Here is a 21,331-nt window from a genome sequence, read left to right as displayed (position 1 = left end):
TTGCTGGAAATAGAAACATGCCTGGTATGATTCAGGGAGAGACACAGGGGGTGGCACAGTGGGGGGAAGAAAAGAATAAGAGCTTTTAATACACCAGGAATTCTGCTTTTGAAACCAGCAACAGAGCACTGAAATCTCCCACTGAAAACCATCTGCGCCGGTGCGGTTGCACAGAGCACAGCCCTCTTCACCAGCCTCAGACGGGTATGTGTGGGGGGGGGGAAATTAAGGCTGATTTATATGGCTGGCCTCCTCCCTAAACAATTTGTTTCTAAAGGATTAACAAAGCAGACTGCATTAGCTCCGGTGGCCAAGCGCGTGCTAGTGGAAAACAGAATTCATTTGTTCAGGCTCCAGCGTCAAAAAAAGCAGCAGCCAAAGGCTCAGACCTCGGCGCCACAAAGCAAAGGCATCCTCGCTCCCCGAAACCCATCTGCCGCGCGGTGGCACTCCTCCTCCAGCAACAGGACAAGGTGGGGACGCCGACTGCAGCAGCCCTGGGAATAATGAAAGGCTGATTCTTGTCTTCCTCTGCAAGCTTGCTGCATTATTAAAGGATAGCAGAAAGCGTCGTCAAGCATCTGCACGATACCGTGCCCAATTCGGGGAGGGAGGGGCCCCCTTTCCTGCGGGTGCGCCATTCATCTGCATTTCTCCAGCCATTTTTCATTTGCGACAAGAACGCTCAGGTTAAATCTTACAGCACCCAATTACAACTGAAAATTATTTCAACCACGATGGTAGGGAACAACAGGTTACAAAGCCAGAGTACGCTATCACTTCTGTGGAAATAACTCCCACACTGTACGGGACATTTTCTACGTCTGATCTGGTATTCAAGGTGCTTCAATTAGTTGTCCCTTCTTCCTTCCCTGTTGCAAGCTGTCACAGAGATCTCTTGATATACAAAAAAACTACCTTGTACTTTTCCAGTCTGTGTAAAAATCAAATGCAATTCCACTGTCCTTTTGTTCAGCTGCTCTTGCAAGATGCTCATTTAAAAAACAAACAAACTCGCTTCCTTATTTTCCTCCTATTTCTTCTGTTTATCAGACCACTTTCCACCTCTGTCTCAGGCAGATCAGACACCTGTAACTCATTTCTAGAGCACAGAATCTAAAAGGTTAGACCCATCCATGTTTTTAACCACACTGGTACAGTCAAAGAATGGCTGTCTGGATACATATGCAGAGCTTAATGGCCTTTTTGGTGTGGCTCTTAAACCAATTTATACAGCACCTAACTCTTACGCATAGCTCTCTACGGGTTCCACAAGGAAGGGAGAACAAAGCTATTTTTGCTCTTTTCAGCTCCGTGTTCTGAATGGTTTCTCTCACGGGCTGCAATTCAATCCACAGCCCAGCCTCCTGAGAGCAACATACAGCACACGAGCGGCTACTGCTGGTATCTCGACAAGCCAACGAGCTGCTTTTAAAAGACAGCGGTGGAGGGGGAGAAAAGGAGCAAAACTGCATTTGTGACAAAGCCAGAGTAAGTTGGTGCACCGACTGCTGCAAGCTAAGGACACCGATACAGAGGCTGTGATTCTGCAAGGAGAAGAGTATGTGAGGAGTTAATACATGTGGGAGGATACAAGGAACCAATACCAGCCTAGCACATACCAGGAAAATGTGTTGTTTACTTAAAAACCGAGTGCACTGCAGAAGTGCTCAATAGCAGCAGATCTATCGCTCAATGCTGCCCCCAGCAGCAACCGTTTCTAACAGATGGTACATTTTTCAATACTGAGGTTCTTTCAAGTGTCACATATTTGCCTTCGGAAGGCAGCAGGGGAAAAAACAAACCAAAACCAGCAACAACAAAACAAGCAATTTTGAGAAATTCAAACTTATTCACAAGATTTTAAAAAAAGAACCAAGACCACTCTTACAGTATAAACACGCCAATTCATTCATTTTTACTGATGGTTGCATTTATGAATTTCATTCTCGTGAAAAAAGGGAATAAAAGGAAAAAAATTAAGAAAATAGCTATTTATAGAAAACAAAACAAAAAAAGGGCTCAAACAGAAAAGAATCTGTGCTGATGCTTTTGATGAGCAGTCCGATGGCATTAAACATTACCTGTGCAAGCAGGCATGCTTGAAAACCTGTCTTAGTACTGTAGCTTCAGTTCCACAATCCAGGATTTCTTTTATGGTTGTTGAAAAAAAAGAGCCTAATAGTTTCATACTGTATTTATTTAATAACTAAAATTCACAAATAAAAAGATACTTGCAAAGTCCTTTAGTTGTGTCATCCCCTCCTCCTCCACTCTACTGCTTTCAGACCCATATGCATAAAAAATGGGCTTGGATTTTTATTTTAACTGTTATATGATTGGTCGTTGGAGCTGAAGCACCAAATGGAGAAGATGCTTTATGGAGATGAGGGTATAACCCCTTGCCTTCCCACACACATTTTGGAGGAACATAGGAGATGTACCAGTGCCCGGACTCCTCTGCTCCCGTTTCCCCCACCCAGAGCATTCCTTTCATTTTATATTTCCTCTGTTAAGTGACTGACTGTAGCCTCTTTTTTCCCCCTTTCTGTCCTTGCGGGACTGCGTACACGTTGGACATTGTTCATTTCTTACTCCGCCAGGCTTTGAGTCAGTGTCAAGTAGGTCCTGTTACAGCTCAGTGCTAGTTGTTTTTTAATGGGTCTTTTCATTTCAGGTAGGTTTGTGTGTCGATTCAGAAGGCTTGCTTATTTTCTTCCTTGTTTATATCTGACAAGCTGCTGGATAAGGCTATTCATACTCCAGGAACTGTTTGTGATAGAACAGCAAATATCTGCAAGAAAGCAGAGGTACAGTTTCAGCTTTCTGCTATATGTTGGAGCAGATGAGTATTTCCATTGATGCGATCACAAAAAGTGAGGACTATTAATTTTGTTTTTCTTTTCAATTTGAAGCAATTCCATGGATGTGCCAGTTCCTTACAGTAACCATGGGTGAGAAGGAGGGAAGCCAGCTGACATGATTTTACCAGCAACTCAGGGAACTGCACAGTTATACAACAAACAGTCAAACCTTCTTGTTGTACAAGCTACTTAGAACCTGAAAGCTCTGGAAGATTGGACCATGTTGGTGCCCAGACTGGCAGCATCCATTTAACACTACCATGACACAAAATACAACAGAGGTGCTTTAAGATGCAACTGTTGCTTTAGAGTCACATTACCAAAGCATCAGACACTTCGGATTATTACAAACCGTCTGCCATTTACTATTATAGAAGCAAAATGAAGAACCAGGCATGTGGGTGAAAACTCATGCGTCCCAATCAAATCCAACTGAAATATCTAATGTCTCAATCTGTACTCAAATCTGGTGTTCTAATAGGATGAAATTCTTCCTGTCCTTAATTACTTTATGTGTACTGCTACTTAACAGAGACCAGCCCTCAGGCAGTTACATGTCAGCGGGAAGTGGACTTATCTCTACATACTCTTTACATGACACGCACTGACAGGGTCACTGCATGACTCAAAATGCTTCAAAGCACTTTTGAGACTTTCCAATTATTATTGTTCCATCTCACACCCTATGGAGCTTCCCTTATACAATGCAGATCTACTTAGTGTCAGCCTTTATCTGAACCAGGGAAAATGGATCAGAGCTCAAACCAGCCTTTAATGAGATGGATGGGCAGCAGTTGCGTCGCACATCCTCTCCTCCTTGCCTATGGCAGTTTCTTCCACAGACATACCCCATCTGAGGGCCAGAGCTAGCCACTTGTTATTGAAGAAAAACAAACTCGTTTTTCTGCAGACCTCAAAGCAGAAGTTACCTTGTCAAGTCATTTAACACTAAAATTCAGACATTATAGATAATTTTTTTCACTTCCTGGTTGAAGTTCAAAAAATGAAAAAATTGTAAAATCTGTTAAAAAATTACAAACTGAACATCTGTGCCTGCAGCAATCCATGGAAATGTCAGGAATAATTAAAACAAGAACAATAAAGGCTTATCTTTCCAGTACCAAGTCCATAGTTGAAAAAGCAAAACGAGGACTTCAGATTTTGTTGTTGAAACATATACCAGTCCCCAATGCTCCGCTCAAATGGGGAACACCAAGATGCCTCCCTTGCAATCTACTGCTCTGCACTCTCAATACTTATCTAATGCAAGTATCTGAAATCATAATGTCAATCTGAAATCAATTTAAAGTCACGAGCTACGAAACAGCTCATGTTCAATACCTGCCTCCCATATAGCCTTGCCACTCTGGTTCACAGTATTTTCTTAATGGCTTTTCTTCAAATCTTTTACACTCATAGTAATCCAAAGGTTCTGCAGACAAAGAATGGATTGTGCCATGGAGGTAAATACTGCTCCTACGCTGGACAATCATACCGCTTCGGTTTTCAGAGTCCCTTCCATTAGCAAGCAAGAGTTTGGACATGAGCACCAGTTACAGACACTGCAGTCAGCTGATGTCCCTCACCCTTCCCCTCTTCCTCCTTCAACAAACCCAGGATTATAAAGCAACATTCTGAAGCACTGGTAAATACACAGAGACATTAGATATTCAAAGAGAGAAATTAAGTCTTCTCTGTGATGAAAGGGTCTTTTAACTGAAAGTAAGGAAAACCCAACAAAGGTTGAAGTTTCCCTTCCTTTCCCCTCTCCGTTTCATAACTTACCCTTCACTGTCTAGCACATCCTTAATGCTAGCCTTGGTGATAATGGCATCATCACACTTGAACCACTGGTCCTTGTGCTGCCGGATGAAGCTGGTATAGTGCCCACTCTCCAAGGTTCCCTGGTGATTAACTACTGCAAACAAGGAATACCTGGTACAGAACAGAGTTAATGAATATGTGGATCAAAGGGGGAAAACCAACTGACATTTTAGACAGGCTATACATAAACATGTATAGCAATAGTAAAGTATCTGATCCATCAATAAAACACCAGTTTTTAACATTAACTGGGAAGAGGGCATCCCTTGCCTAGGGAAAAGAACCACATTTTTGTTTTTCTGTCTTGCTATTACTGCAGCACTCCAGTCTGATGACAGCCATCAGCTTTACCAATACTGGCTACCAAGATTTTTCTTATAAAATAGATACAATATTGATGCGTTCCTGAAGAGGACAACTGATTATCTAGTCTGACCTTCTATTTCCCTGAATTAGTTACTCTAGTGAATCAGAAAAATGTATTTGAGGTATGGGGCTAGGGAAGGCACTAATCTTAATTATAGCTCATCTTCAATATTTCCAGTGATAAATTGCTGTACTGATTAGTTGTCCTTAATCTGTAAAGTCTGTACCTATTTTGAAATACTGACATACTGAATACATTCAGCCTCAACTTCCAGCTTTCAGATGCTGCTGTGCATTTGCCTGCTAGCCTGAAAACTAGCAGACACATCTCTGTTCCAAAGAAAGATACTGATGGACTAATCAAGTTGATCTTAACCTTTTTTTTTCCCCTTTTCTTAAAAAGGAGAAAACTGAAGTCCTTGGCCCTTTTGTTCTAAGGTAAGATTTTGTTTCCAGTCTTCAATATACTTGCAGCTCTTTTTCAAATGTTCTCCAGTTTCTTTAACTCTTTCTTGAAATACTATCCTCAAACGGGGATACAAACACAGCTGCACAACGGTAAAATAATCTCTCTAATCTCACTTGATATTGTCCTACTTGCGTTCAAAATTCACAGAGCTCTTCTGACACAGTGGTGCTGCAACAAGGCACCTATTCAGTTGAATGTCCACAGAGCCACCGATTATAGTCACTCTCTTCCTAGTGGAGTCCTTTAATCCAACTAGGATGGACACCACTCTTTAGTCCTACATGGAGGATACCAAGATTGCCCCAGCCATTTACTGGCATCCAGCTTACTAAGCAGCCCAGATGCCTCTGCTCTCATTACCTCACCCTCTTCATTGTTAACAACTTCTGCAACTTAAGACATGTGCAAACCTCAACAGTGATCAGTTGTGTCTTCTTTCAGATCTTTGCTAATACTATTAAACACCATACATCTAATGAATCCATTGCTATAGGACCACGCGTTAACACCTGCCTGGTATCTGCTTATATGACAACTGCACTAAGACATGGCTAGCTGGTTTTTAAATCTATCTATGGTGTGCTTCCAGTTTCTTAATTAAACTTTTAGTGCCAAACGAAGTGCCTTGAAGAATTTAAATACACAACATCAGCACGTGACTGTAGCAACCAAACTTGTAACCTCTTTAAAGAAAAGGTAAGGTTTGTGTGACCATCTATATTCCCATAAAGCTATGGGTATTGGTTTCAATTACACTCCCTTTACATTGTTGAGCAAGTCCCATACCAGCCCATCATTTATTCTGACTGGAATCAATACCTGACCAAGAGACCTCAGAATTACTGGGGTCATCTGCTTGGGACCTTGAGTATCAGTGTTCTATAAACTTTCTTTCAGTCCTCTGGAACTCCCATTGCTATTGCAATAGAAATAGGATTATTTAAAGGAAACACCCATCCCTTTTAATACTGTAACCATAGCTTTTAATTTTGCTCACAGACCAGTTGCTGGGGTTATCACCTTCAGATCTGAAAGTCAGCTGCCACAAACCCACGAAAGGGTAGGCAATTGTGGTGAATGAAGCTTTGTTTTGCAACAGTTCAGACTTACTGTGCTGTCAAATATGGTAATGCACTTCACACTGCAGGATATACAGCAGACTGTATATCTCCTTCTAGGAGCCAACTACCTTTCACAATAGGAGTCATGGAATGTACCACTTACTTATTATCATTGTTTAGACTATCCGTCGGCTGCTGGTATTGCCCGTTCATTCTGCTCTCTTTACTGCAACACACACACACACAAAAATCCAGTCACTTAAAGCAGTGGCTTCCCAAACTGAGGAAATAGGTTTTACATGACACAGCCTGTTTGCCGAATCCAGGTCCTTTTTCAAAAGCACAATGCTGCTTAGCAGCAGAGAAGGGCTGCTGATTAGGATGCTGAAGATGCTTTATTTGTTCTCACAGCAATGCTACATAAGAAACACCATTTCTCCTCCTGGTCAAGGCTTCAGTGCTGCAAGTACAGATCTGTTTACGTCAAATGTCCTATTCAAAAAGCTTAAAAACAGGTTAAGAAAAGATTTGTATTTTAAACCTGGAAAAATATCTAATTACATCAATCCTTTATCCTCTGATGGGTCAATCATCCTGGCTCTAACTTGTAAATTCATTTTCTGTATTGACAGCAGCAATAGGATTATGTTGTTGATTTCATAGGCGATGAAATTCAGATTACTGAGTTATGCCTGCTGATTATCCCATCTATATTCCATTATGCTTGATACCTTTCATCAGCAGAGCCTGTTCTATCCAGGGAGAATTCACCACAGAGGAACAAGGAAGTCTCAAAATTTCCAAAATATACTGGAATAAACCATATATTCTTAATATAACACCATTTTAGATAGCTTCAGGGCTCTCTCCTTTCTCTCCTGGCAGAAGCATCTACTTTTCTCCAGGGGAGGGCTTCTTTACGAATATACCTTTCATAAAGGTTTATTTATATAAATGTCATGTCGTTCACAAACCTGGGAGGTGGAAGAAGTCTTACTGTTTCTGTTTAAATACCAATTAGAAATATCTATTTTAATTTGGACTACGTTTCTTCTTGCAGCGTTCTCTAACAAAATGTGAAGGTACAAAACAAAAAAACGTAGATCTGCATAGGTGCAGGAATAAAGAGGAAGGATTTTTATAACTTCAGAAATACTAGGTTAGGCATTAGGTTATGTCTAGTCTGCCTAATTACACAAGATGACTGTGGGTGGGCACTCAGGTGATGGGACCAAAGCAGAGATCTGAAGGCAAGATGGATCTGAGTCTATAAATTTAACATGCAACCAGAAACATAACACACATTAATAAAATCCAAAAGTTTAAATATAAAGCCTTTTCTGGCACACAAAACTCAATAGTTTATCTAAAAATTAGTTTAGAAATTATGCACATTTCAAGGAGAAGCTTACAGCAGAAGTATCATTATACATACTGTTCTATAACTTTGATTCAAGGATGTTCCATGTTTCATGATGCACATGTATGAACTGGTAAAACAGTTCTGTCCAGGTCTTTGGGGGGTTTTGAACTTGGTACACACCTGGAAGCCATGAATGGTGTCATGTCCAGCTCCAGTGGAAATGAGACATACGTAGTGATCTTTCGCCTCAGTTTGGCTGAGTGTTCAAACCGCTGGAGACAAAGTGGAAGAATTTTTTTTTCTTTAGAGAAAGGCTAAGTTTTTTGTCTTTTATAAATGTCCTAAGCTTAGGAACAATAACTTGCAAGCATATTAGCAGTCAGCATCCAGGGTCATCCCCTGATTTTCTTCTACCAACTATCTGGGCTGGGAACACCCGTGTAAATGCTAACACAGTTCTACGAGGGAAATAAACCACAACTTGTGGGGGAAAAATATGGTATTAATTAGATTGTTTACCTTAATATCTATACACACAAACTTATTCCCAAGTGACAGTCACAAAAAATGTATTAAACAGAGAGCACACACAGCCTTTACCCAAACCAGCGTTCATTTGTACTCCAAACTATTCAAATATATGGCTGCTGCCTACACTAGCACACAAAACTGGTGACAATGAGAGCTTGCCATCAGATTCACACACTTAATCCACCCATCCAATCATCTCAAGTGACAGGACTCAAGCCTACACAGGAATACCAATTCAAATTAAAGCAAAAATGAAATATGATAATAAAAAAGCCTTGTCCCTCCACCAAAAGGAGCCTGCAATACCCACCATCCTCTCCTCATCTTCTCCATTGAACATTAAGTGGAAACAGGAACAAATACCAGAAAGAGATGAATGAGTTTCTATTTAAAGGCAGCTTCTCTCCCCATTTCTCAGAAATTCTGCTCTATTTACACTTCAAGTTAATTATTTTCCAATTGTGGTGCCATAACAATTCCCTAGCAACAGATCCAGACAAGAAAAGCCAAGACTTCTGTAATTCTTACCTTTTGTGTTTCTTTTTTGCTTTAACACATGAAATGAAATTTGCATTTTGCATGGACAGGACAACACAATCACTTAAGAAGAGTAATTTATTTAAAAAAAAAAATCTTCAATCATTCTGGATAACACAAATACTGAACTGAGTGTAGGAAAGGGGTTGAGCACATTCACATTGCCTTGCCCAAAGAGCAGAATCACCTAGGTGTATCTTGCCAACTACTCTGCAATAATAAAATAAAAAATAAAATAAAAACAAGAGCCCAACACCCCAGAAACTCCCCCAAAAGCCAAGCAGCCAGCCAAGCACTCCTGAAACCTCAAGTCAGTCATGCAAGAATCCTCTTCAGGAAGACCACAGCCAAAGAACAAAAGAACTGTACGGCTATCTAGTCCAGTCAGGCTAATAACATCTTTGGCATATAACATTGCATATCATCTTGGTTAATATTCAAGATGCAACTGAAGAACTGCTGGTATATGGGGGTGAACATCTGAAGGCATGATTGTCCCAAACAGTCTGAAAAGGCCTGTAAATTACAGAAAAGGGAATGCTTTCCACCTCTAACACCTTTTTTAGTAGAAAGCAGAATCAATCTTTTCTCACAAATAAAGCCCTTCCTGTGGCATTCTGTTTTCATGTCAAGACCTCTGCATTTCATTAGCAAGCTTCTGTACAAGCCAGATTTTGAAAATAAATTCTAAATCACTGCTATGCCAGATACGGAATTGCTATATAATTTAACAGTTCCAAACTACAATCACTTCTTGAATACAGTCCGTGGCTTGCTCAGTGAGACCATGACACTATAGTTACACAGATTATTAGGTTTTCTAGTATGAACATACTGACCTAGCTTATAGGGCTACTGGAAAATAAACCAGAAAAACTGCCTGCATGCTACAGCTGCCTGCATGCTACAGCGAAGTTCAGCACGCACTTTGCCATGACAGCTACAAGATAAAGGTCTAACTCCAACACTATTAAAGTTACTCAGGTGTTTTACCAAAGTTCAAAGCCTAGAAACCGTGTAAGAATTGAACAACTGAACGAGGTCTCTGGAGCAAAATGCTGGAGTGGCTGTTCTTTCAATTCACCAACTGGAAAGAAAAGCAATACAAGCCTTCAATTGCACACAGCATATAGGCTGCCATTTTAAAATGTTTCCAGTCACCATGGTTGTAGGTAAAATGCTGTTTTTCTTCATGTAGCTTATGTGACATTAGTATCATCATCAGACAAGCAGTTTCTTGAAACACTGGTCACAGTAAGAGCTGAGGCCAGTGATCATGAGTTGCTGCCTAGCAGGCAGAGGACTTGTCATTCTGTCCTAGCAGACGCTCAAGACCTTAGAGGTCTGCATCTGAAAAGCTCAAGCAGATCAGAGATGCAGTTAAATTACTATGGTGGATGCTTCTACAAAGGCCTGTGGCATCACTTTTCAAGGACCCTTTGCCTTTTGACACAGAATGACCTTCATCTTCTGCAATACCTGCCTAGTTTGCACCACAGTCATACTCTTCATATTTAAGACATACATTCTATAGGACTAAACTATCTGAGGGCACCAGCTATGACATTATCTGCTATCATTGCATCTGACAATCAGGATTGGAGATGTTGAAAACTACATCACAGTTGGGAAGATACAAGAAGCCTTCTCCATTGCAACCGATAACTTTTTCATGCTTGTCCTTCAACACAGAGTTCCTCTGTGGCATTCTTCCAGTAGATGTGTAGGGTAAAAATTTTACCATGCAGGATGAGTAAGTGTTATTGGAGATTGGTTTCTACGCTGGTTCAGGCATTGCACTAGCCTTCCATTTTGTTTCTAGATTCTGATTAGTTAGGTTCCCACAGACACACTGCAAAGCTACATTATAGATAATGTAATACTATCATAATGGAAAATCTAGCTGGGCATGCAAGCTATTCTTTATATTAATTTGTATCATAAAAGATTAGTCAGTGAAAGCCAGAAGATATGTCCAGGAATTTAGCTCATCCTCTCCGAGGGGAATATATGTCCTCTGCTCTGTCTGCCCCTTGTGAACTTACTTTGAGATGAAAACAGGCCACAATGGGTAACTTCTTCATAGTGAGTTGTTTGGTAGATTCCTGGTAGCTATGGCAACCACTACATTTGATTTTGGCACTGCTTCCTAGATGTTCTGGCCGTGTAAACCTGAAAAAATATTAAAAAGCAAAGAGATGCACAAACCCATCAGATGATTTTCTGCACATGCTGAAAACACTTCTTTTACATTTACTTGTGGGTCACTGGCACCACAAGTGACAGAGTTCATGGCTTTTACGTGTCATTTTGAAAAAACCCAACACCCATAATAATGTAAAGTGCTGTGGTTCAGATAGCCAAATCTGACATTTTTCATTGCCCTACTTGGTAACATTGCACTGAAATGCATCAGTGTCTGAGAAAGGAGCTGAATGTTAGTTCATGTCCTACAAGAGGACAGCTAATTTTCACACAGAAAGCAAAGATCTTTTGCTTTCAAAACCAAAAACATTGATATGGAAGTTCCGAAGCAAGATGACATGACTTCTGTGCTCAGCTGCATGCTATCTGCAGGACACTCTGCTAGCTTGTAGCCCTCCAGGGCTAGGATCAAAGCTCTGAGATGGAAAGCGCTGTAAACACAAAGTTCTTTTCAAAATACAGATATCTTCCAAGAAAACCCAAGTGTTGACAACTAGAAAAATATCTTTCAAAATTTTCAGACAGAACTGCTCAAGGGAGCTATAGGAAGAGACCATTACAGAAAAGGGAACTGCTTAGAGAAAATATACTACCTCTATGTTCTCACAACACACTAAAGCAAAATATCTCTCACTTTTTCAGAAACTGTCAGCACAGAAAAGGCTAGGAGGATGGACTGCTAAGTCTCTTCCTCCAAGTTTAGACTTCCACGGGGCAAATAAATCATCTCCCCAGAGGCTTCTTTACAACCAGGATTTTTGAGATTAAATATTTTGAAATATAATTGAACATTTTAGATTAATGCACATATGAAGTATGTGAGGGCAACATGTTATCAGCTTGTCACTAACCCTACCTTGCCTCATTCTGTTTATGGCCAATGCAGTTTCCAGCATTAAATCATCATTGCAGCCTCTTGGTCTCCCCTCTTACTTGATTAACAAGATTTCCTTTATCTAGCCTATGTACCACCATTCTCTGGTTTTGGTTCTTAATTATTTATTTTTTTTCTCTCAAGTTTGTAAAAAGGCTTACGAATTCGTTGCTATTGTTGTTAGGAGTACCTACATCTTTCTGGTTTTTGTCATATTCCTTCTCGATCCTTCCTTCTTCATGCCAACTTCAAGTTGCATGGCCACACTGGTTGACGTGAAGTTACACACCTTCCTTGTTTGAATCTACTACTCAACCTGCTTGCTAACTTTTGGGTAAAAACCGAGATCTATCCTCTTTATCCATTAGAGTTTAACTTCTTTCCAAAATCCATACTCTTCGAGAGTATCTTTGAGCCTGGATGTTTTTCCTTCCTTATCATCTCTCTCTGATTCTACTAATCCCCATGTTGAAGAAAATCACCAAAATTCAACTGGTTTTGCCTCCTGATGCAATCCTGCATCATTTCTCATTTGTACCAATTCCCTTGTTTTCTTAAAATTACTGATCTTAAAAGTATCAAGAAGGTTAGAAATCAGATGTCAGAGGTTATGAATTTTTATTTCAGGAGGATTAGTTTTGCCCAGGCTACAGATGACCTCTTCCTCAGACAGTATCTTCGACAAATATCTGTATTTGCCACAAGAGAATGACTTTCACATCTGCTAAAATATCCAAGTTAACTGTGTATGAAGCCATAACATTCCCTCCAGTTACCTGTTTCCAAGATGCATAAGTTTTCTGCTCAGAATTATCTTTTCTTTTTGAAAGCCCAATTCCTTTCATTCTTAATGCCATTCCGGCAACTAAGCCAGCATTAGCTGACCCTCAGCTCTGCTTAGAGCAAGATCAGATTCATATTTGGTGTTATAATTTAGACAAATATTAAATGCATTGTGAACTCTTTTTATGTGCTTGTTTAGCTGACACAGCCAAGAACATGGAGACAGACACTAGTGGTTTTGAGCATTTAAAACCACTGGCAGCAGCCAATGTAAAATTTGTTTTCTTTTTGCATCGCGTAGCAACTGGTTTTGATTGCTTATTGTTAGGCCTACTGTTGCTCTGAGCCTTCTTTGCCTTCTCACTTTCTCTTATGCAAAAACCTAAAATATGTATAAAAATGCTGTTTGGGGATAATGCCATGACAAAGCATCACTTACTCCCATTGTTCAGTGCCACCTGGAGAGCAGAAGGAAGCCAAATTCTTTTTATCCCACCAAAATTGTATTTGTCTCATTTCATACCTTCGCAAGCAGTCTGTGAGAGTGGTGGTGCCTGATACATGGCTTTCCCCATTTACGACACTGCCATCACTCCCCGGACTCAGTGGCCAGAACGGGGTGGAGGACCCTGGCAAATCCAAACTGATGTCCCAAAATGGGTCTATCGTTGTGGAAACGCCACTATGAAAAAAGAAAGGAGTTTAATACATGTTTAAAGGAAGTAAAATTAACAGTCTCTCTCACTTTAGGGTGCACACCAGATACTTACTTTTAAGAACTATGGGATCTACATCACCCCTAGAGGGCACTCAAAGATGACAGAAAATACATTTGCTCCGGAGTGTTTTCCCACAACCGATTGTTTTCCTGATTATTTAAAAGCCATATGTTTTAAGAAATGTATGTGATGTACTAAATGCAAAATATACACATTTAATACATTCTCCCACTCACTGGAGCCCTGTGACTCACACTGAACAAGCAGGGTTACTCAGAGATAGAGGTACTGGTCATACTACTGACCAGTATAAACCAGCTAATATCTATGATGATAGCTACATGCAATCCAAGTAATTTAGAAGCACGGTTCTCTGGTCAAGACATGGAAGATGGTGCTTAAGGCTACTTTGATAGAGAGAGCGCCAAATACTTTTGCTATACAGTAGTGCATTGAATTAAGCTTTGCAGTTTATATTAGCATCTCCTACAGCATTTGGAATTTGAGAGGCCAAAGAATAACTGCAATCAAGAAGTAGGGTATGCTCTCGATCAGATCTCTCTACAAGAAAGCTGAAGACAAGCCAACAGCTAGACTATGGAAAAAGCTTCTCAACATTTTAACTTGTATTGACTCAAATCTTTTCTTCCAGCATTTACATTTTTAAGAGAACTCCACAACTTCAGGGGTCTAAGCTCCTAGTTTGGAAGCTTTTTCTGTTTGTACATGTTGCGCTTATTTTTTGAGTTCTCTCTTCCTCTAAAACTAGTGTCTTTCACTCTGCAATCTCATTAAGCCTACAATATTCTGCCTTTTTTCCAGCTTCATTTGTGCAAAAGTTGTCAGTTTTCAAAAGGAAACTTCTTTTGTTAAAGTTTCATCAATGCTAATATTGTGTCATAACACATCAAGCTTTTCATTATCATATAAGGATTCTGTGGCTCTACCAGGCAAAGAACAAAGTTTCCTACGTTTTCCTTACAGTAAATCTTCTGCAAACTCTCCAGGAAACTGAGAATAAAAGCAGATTCAAACAAGCACAGCACAACAGTCTATCTGCAGGACAGTGTGCATAATTTTAAAGAATGCAAGACAGAACAAAAAACAAGAACTCTGACTTCTGCACTATGGCAACACCAAACATCTTGAAAGAGAAGTCAACTTGCTCCAGTACACAGAGTAGAAAAACAAACCCATTTTTCCTTACTCTTGTAAAACATTCACTTGCTGGGACCTGAGATTACATTAGGTATCAGCCTCTTTGAAACATCTCCTGATAATACACAATGCTCCTAACTGCAGGAAAATATGGTCGTGTATCAGGATTTTCTTCAAACGTAGTGGCAATTACATACTTTCAAAACCAAAGAGATCCTGGACGTCTTTTCCTCATTAACTTGGAAAAGAACAACCTTTTATACACTAGTAAAAAGTTTACGTCCATAAGCCTGCGGTACTTTCCAGGTAGCTTTTTTGGTATATCTTAATATACGACAGCTGGTAATTGATTGCATTTAGCTGATGCTGTATTACAGTTCTTGTCTTGCTGGAATTTTACTGGTATTCAAGAAAGAGAAGATTCAGTACACTGTTGCACTAGATGGTGTACAGATTCAAATCAGAGTGCAGAATCAGAAAAAAATTACTTACTGGCAGACTTGACAGGTAACATCAGACTGCAGTCCGCCTGTGAAGATTTGGTCTATGATGCAGTTACAGTGGTTGGGGTTGTTGGCCTTCTTCCCATTATCATCACCTGGAGGAATGCAAACACAGACTCAGAAGTCAAAAATCCTCCAAGGGAACAGTGGTTTGTCTTGGACTGTGTCTCCAGTAACTCTCTGTAATGCAAACTTATACTACAAATTCACATAGGCGATACAGAACCCTGAAAAAGTTGTACACTGAAGAAAAAAACCAAGGAAACAAGAAGAGAATTCCTGGAAAAATATAAAAGATGACTAAAAGAAGGTGACTAAATGCAGTTAGCTCCTGTAGAGGTGAAGCTTTAAGCAGTATCAGCTGTTAGCCAAACCCTTTTTCAGGGTATAGCCCTATCTCCCTTTACAGAGATTTGTGTTGCACTGTCTGGTATAAAGATTAGTTCCTAACACAAAGGAGTTGCCAAGATGTTTCATGAAAATGAACATTTTAATTTCACTTAGAGTGCCACCGTGCAACATTTGTATCTGAACAAACGGCCAGCTCTTTACCACAGAAGCACTAGTTTCTGCTTAGGCAGAGTACTCAATAGTGCGTTACTTTCCTAAAGGAACAGAGAGGAGAAATGTCAGCAAATGCTACTTTTTAATTCTATCCCATTCATCTTCTGCGAGTAGAGTGAGAGGAGGAGGTTTGTTAAGACCCATTAACCTGCAGCCTGCTGTCTGCATCCTGTCCGTTCAACATAAACATGGACTTTCCATTCAAGTTTTCACCAGTGAGAAAATGAAAGATGTCCTTATCTGAAGTGGGAAGATAAGTGCTGTGTCTTCCTCTAGCTTCTTCAGAGACATGGCAATCCTCTAAGTTCCCAAGGGGCAAAATGAACGCATACCCATCTTTTAGTTTTTAGGCATTATAAACTGTCATTGCAGGTCTCAGGAGCACAGCAGTTCATTTTTATGATCTGAGTGCTGAGATTAGGCCAATTCAGCTTTCTTAGACTAACCAGAGCATTAAATAACCAAAAATTTCTTGGCACAGTTCTCAGCTTTGAAGCATGCTCGTTCCATCCCTCAGAGGTGAACTAGGAGTGATACACTTTTTCTTTGATTTCCAAGACTGTATGGCTTATTTTCCTTGGGCAGGATATATGCAATTGGTTTTGCTTCGTAGACAGAGATGCACACACAAACTATTTCACGGCACCAGCTAATTATTTTGTAAAGTACATCTTAAGATGCCTTCCAATCTCCTACAACAGAAATTGCTAAGACAGAATTAAGTTTTGCCAGGTTTCCTAGCATCTTTAACTTACTAGGAGGTATTTAATTTCTGAAACTGAAATACTAAGATGATGACTCCTCAAAATCACAGCTGTTACTCAAAAACAAATAATTTCTAGTCAAGCATGTAAAAAAACCACCTGAAGAAACAAAAAGCATAGGGCAAAACCCCACCACTTTTCTTGTGTCTAAGGTGCTCTAGCTGGAGTCATCTTGCAGCAGGAAAGAATAAGATTTTATTTTTTTCCCCCCAAGGAAGCTTTAGAAGTTTGTTGAAAAATATTATATAAGCTCACAAAGGCTCCACCTGATACTAGGTGTGGAAAAGTAGACATTGGCGATACCTACTAAGCTGCAATGGGCCACTTCAGTTAATTAGATCCTAAATGCCTCAGAAAAGCTCTCACTCATCTGCCTGCTTTAGAAACTTTTGTTTGAATTGTCAATAAAAGCATATTGTTTCCTTAAAATGGCTCTTGAACAAAATGATCTAAAATTAGATTTCAAACGTTCAGGTTGGGGGTTATCAGACACGGTCTCAGACATTTCTTGATAGGAATTTCAGCTAAATCTTACTGAACTTAAGATCTTTATAAGGTCTCAATTATATTAAGCTAATGAATAGAGCATATAGTATAGAAACTGTATGAGACATTCTTCACCTTTAGAAAAAGATCACTTACAAGTTTTAAAGACTACACGTGGATTTTCAAAAAAAGAATTTGATGGTTTTTATCCTTGTTTTTAAAACTCCCCTTTTCCTTTTTAAAGAAACAACACGCAACTGCTACATACTTGTAATCTCACCATTTGAAACATTACCTCCCTCTGTTTTGTTTTGAGGGGGCAGCAGCAGAGAAACAGTGCCTAGAGATTTTCACTGGACCACAGGTAACACCCCTGTTGGACAACTTTAATAGACAGCCATTTCCGCCTACGGGAGAGAACAAATACTCCCTTTTCAATTATACAAGTCAATTAGGATCAATGACGAGAGGGTCTCAAAAGAATATCCTGCAAGCTTGTTCCCAGCAAAACAGAAGGGCATTACCCACTCAACATTATTTCCCATGACATTTGGTTGGAGAGGAGGAAAAAAAAAAGTAAGATTACCACCTACTCACACTTGTCAATATGTAACAGATGCTGAGAGGAGGTATATTATGCAGCTGAGAAGTAGAAGCTGCTAGATTGTTGTGCTCAAGTTAAAGTTGCCTTCAACATTTCTGTCTTACAAAGTAGGTTTCAGTTTCATACATTTTTGTTTTTAAAGCTGGTCATAACTCCTACTAGGGAAATCAGCAGCTTCTTGTAAGAGATTGGTCAGCACAAGACTAAAACCAAACTTCAAAATACATCAATGTATACACTAATGTAACTACGAGAACGGCAGAAAATTGAGTTTAAAAGTTTGGATTAAAATTAAATGCAATTCTTTTAAAAAAAAAACAAACAGAAGTTAGTACTGCATCTGTGCAATAACTAAGCATGTTAACTTGTGTTCAAATATATAGGCATCTAATATACTACTAGAGGCAAATCATACATAACAACTTTAAGAATAGCTAGAGGTTACTTTTTAACACTGGTTTTGGTTTTGAAACAAAAAGAAGTTTTGCCCCCAACTTCCAGTCTGTATTTTCAATGAGAAAAAGTAATTAAAAAATTGCCAGATTTTAAAAGGGGCATTTATCAAAACAAGACATTAATGTTAACTTTTCTGCTCTACTTTGGCCCCCAGTGTTCTGAACATGTGCTTGTTATTCTTTATGACAAAGCAGTGTACACATACATTCATATGGATCATAGCAGATGACATGTTTCGCAAGCATATGCTTTATCAGTTCCTAAGAATATCATGCAGAATTCACAGAGCAGGGTAGTGTTTTACTCCCAAATCTCAGCACAGCATTCTTTTTCTGTCATGATACTTAGCACCAGGCTTCAAATTTGCTTTGTAGCAGTCCTTGTTAAAGATGAATGCAAACTGTTTCATGGAAACCAGATAAATGTGGAATAATCAGCTTTAAAGTAGCACTCTTTTTTTGTTAGACAACTGAATAACATTGGCTGAATGAAGTTTGGGATAAAAATATAGGATTACTTAATTTTTTTTTATCTTGCTTTTTGAACCTTTGTGTACAAATGCCCATCTCTGCTGCTTGATTGTTGCTGCTCTTGCAATAAATAAAAGAAACCCCAGAGCCAGTGATTTCACTGGGCTGAACATTAACTTTTGAATTGCCATCTTGCTCTATACAAAACAATAACAATTCTGGTCTAAGTTTCTCCAAGTTTGAATATGTCCAAGACAAAGTTAGTAAACTACAAAATGTTTGGATGATTGGAACCTCATTGTCATAGGAGTTTGCAGAACTGGAACCCTGAATTTCTTCCAGAGCACTGATAATTAAGATGTATCTGTCATGTTGACTAAAAGCTGACCTAATGCTTTACAGACTGGGCAGAAATACCCATTATTTACATTCCTCTAACAAATAAAGACCCCTGGAACTCCTGAAGGATCCCACGTGAAGACCGGGGTATACTTTGTACCTGTTCTTTTCAGAAAACATACAAGAAGCAACAGATCAGCGTCTGATCATTTTAAGCAGCTTCTAGAATCCAAATATCTTAAAAGACTGAGAACCAAAGTTGTTGTGCATTTTAAAGGTCAAAAGGCAATACATGCCAAAGTTCAGGTGAATGGGTAGGCCTCAGTACAAAGAACGCGGCCGTTACCTACCCAGCAAAGCTGTTGACAGCATTACTCTGGTGAAGAAGCTACTCTCCGATGTAGAGGAAGTTCTGAATCTCATGTGGGAAGCTTTTGTGGTGAGAAGGATTACAAATACCGATGTACAATGACACTGTAGAACTAAGCACTACGAAACCAGCAAGAGAGACCGGAACAGCACAAACTGCAGGTGCAACTTTAAGTGTCATTTATAGTAGCAATGGTGGAAAAAGAATTCAGATTCAAGAAAGCTCTCACTTTTTTAGTTGGAGTATGCATTAAAGGACAGACCTTGTGCAAACTTTGGGTGAATGGTAGAGAAAGAGGCATAATTAATAGCTTAGCTTTTTTTTTCTTCACCAAAATACTACTTGCCAGATAGACCATCTTTCTCCAGCTGTTGGAATGAAAAATAGCGATGCATAGACATGACAGACTCGATCCCTTTTATTTAGAAACATTTGATATTACTCCAGCAGCACAGAGGAGCCCTGTGAAGTGTTCGGAATATGCCCTGCACAAATGCCACAGCTCAACACAACAGTGCTAGCACACGGAGAGCTATCACCCCTGAGACATGACTTACATGGGTGATCATACAGGTATCCTGGGCTTCCAAAACTTTACAGATACCACGAACACAAAGTATACATTCAACCAGCATTAAAAAACCCCAACCAAACAGAACAAAAACAAACAACTACTTGGGCTAGCCAGCCCATATAATAATCTCAGGGCAGTTAATTTTATGCTTTGTAGGATGCAGTATTACAAAACTTATCTTTAAATGCACATCAAAATCATATACTCTTCCTAATTTAGGCAATGACAGATATCAATAACAAGCACTTGCAGCTTTCTCTGACTTGCATTAGGACAATTCCTAGCAAGTTGAGTAAACGGAATGGAAAAGGGATAAACGACCAATGTCAGCCAAACAAGTATCACTGGATGTTTATACAGTTCTTCATATAAGTAACACTTTCATTTACTTTGGTGCCTGAAGCCTTGGTCATCATGAATAATGTCCAACAGCTAGGGCCTTTGGACAAAATTTTCCCCATGACTTTATTTTACTTCACTCACTGTGTGTTAATTGTAGAACTTGATTACTGTTGACGGGAAGCTTTGAAAGCTTTTTTGATTCAGTAAAATAAATATTTAATATTGGCAGGGGAGGCATTATTTGCTTATTGTAGCTTTAGGACATATTCTCATTATTAGCAATAATATTTTTACATACTTCACATGTGTGTGTGTCTGTGTGCGTACATGAGTATATAAGTGGGAAAACTTTCTCATTACATAGCAGACTAGTTCATTCCAAAAGTGGTTTATCATGACCATACTTGAAATTCTGGTTTAGATTAACTTGTTTGGTTCCCACACAACTGCTCAACCACTTCTTTTAAATTACCTTGATGTGGTACAGATTATTTACCGTAGTTTAATAAAAGTCTCTCCATTTCTTCAGAGCCAGAAATTTAAAAACCTGGGTGCACAGATGACAAGGATCTAGTGCTAATGCCTTCCCACTAGTAGCACTGTAACAGCTTGCTTACATCCATGCAAGTAGGCTCAAACTTAAGGATATCCGTTAAATAACTGGATTTCGGTCCTTGTATTGAATGTAAATGGTACCTTTCCCACAACCCAAAAACCCCTCTATACTAAAGGTGCAAAACTCCCTAATTCAATTCAAGCTGGATGAAACCATTATGAAACTTGATACCAATTCAGATGTCAGTGTTTTCAACACATCTGTGATATCCAACAAGTTTTCATACACCTGCACACACTCTTTCCAACAAGGAATGTCCAACATATACATTTTCAAAGTTTTAGGACAGATCAGTTTTGTTTTTGTTCAGGATGGAGGGGCCAAACAGAACCCGGGGTAAAGAAACTGTTGAGAAAGCCTTATTTTGTTGGTAATTCCAGAATATACCTCAGAGATTCTTCATTTAAAGCCAAACCATGCTTAAAAAAAAAAAGTCTTTTCAGATTCTTTATCAGTTTGAAAAGAGCACAGGGACCTTTATTGTTGCAA

The 21,331-nt window shown here is 39.4% G+C and overlaps 1 protein-coding gene across 7 annotated transcripts in view; it reads right to left on the bottom strand.

Annotated features, from left to right (window-relative positions):
• Positions 1-2,182: 2,182 nt before the first annotated feature.
• USP22 (ubiquitin specific peptidase 22) overlaps positions 2,183-21,331 on the bottom strand; it is a 112,051-nt gene continuing 92,902 nt past the window's right edge. For all 7 annotated transcript variants that reach the window (XM_049835377.1, XM_049835378.1, XM_049835379.1 and 4 more), the window contains 7 exons: positions 15,247-15,352; positions 13,401-13,559; positions 11,061-11,187; positions 8,128-8,219; positions 6,748-6,810; positions 4,650-4,799; positions 2,183-2,794 (listed from right to left, as the gene is read on the bottom strand). In XM_049835377.1, coding sequence (XP_049691334.1) covers positions 2,752-2,794; positions 4,650-4,799; positions 6,748-6,810; positions 8,128-8,219; positions 11,061-11,187; positions 13,401-13,559; positions 15,247-15,352 — 740 coding nt within the window. In that variant the 3' untranslated portion in view covers positions 2,183-2,751. The remainder of the gene's footprint in view (positions 2,795-4,649; positions 4,800-6,747; positions 6,811-8,127; positions 8,220-11,060; positions 11,188-13,400; positions 13,560-15,246; positions 15,353-21,331) is intronic.

The sequence above is a fragment of the Accipiter gentilis genome, chromosome 33 (assembly GCF_929443795.1).
Source record: "Accipiter gentilis chromosome 33, bAccGen1.1, whole genome shotgun sequence".
Taxonomy (NCBI): Eukaryota; Metazoa; Chordata; class Aves; order Accipitriformes; family Accipitridae; genus Astur; species Astur gentilis.
The sequence above is the reverse complement of the archived record's forward strand: the minus strand, read 5'-3'. Positions and strand labels throughout refer to the sequence as shown.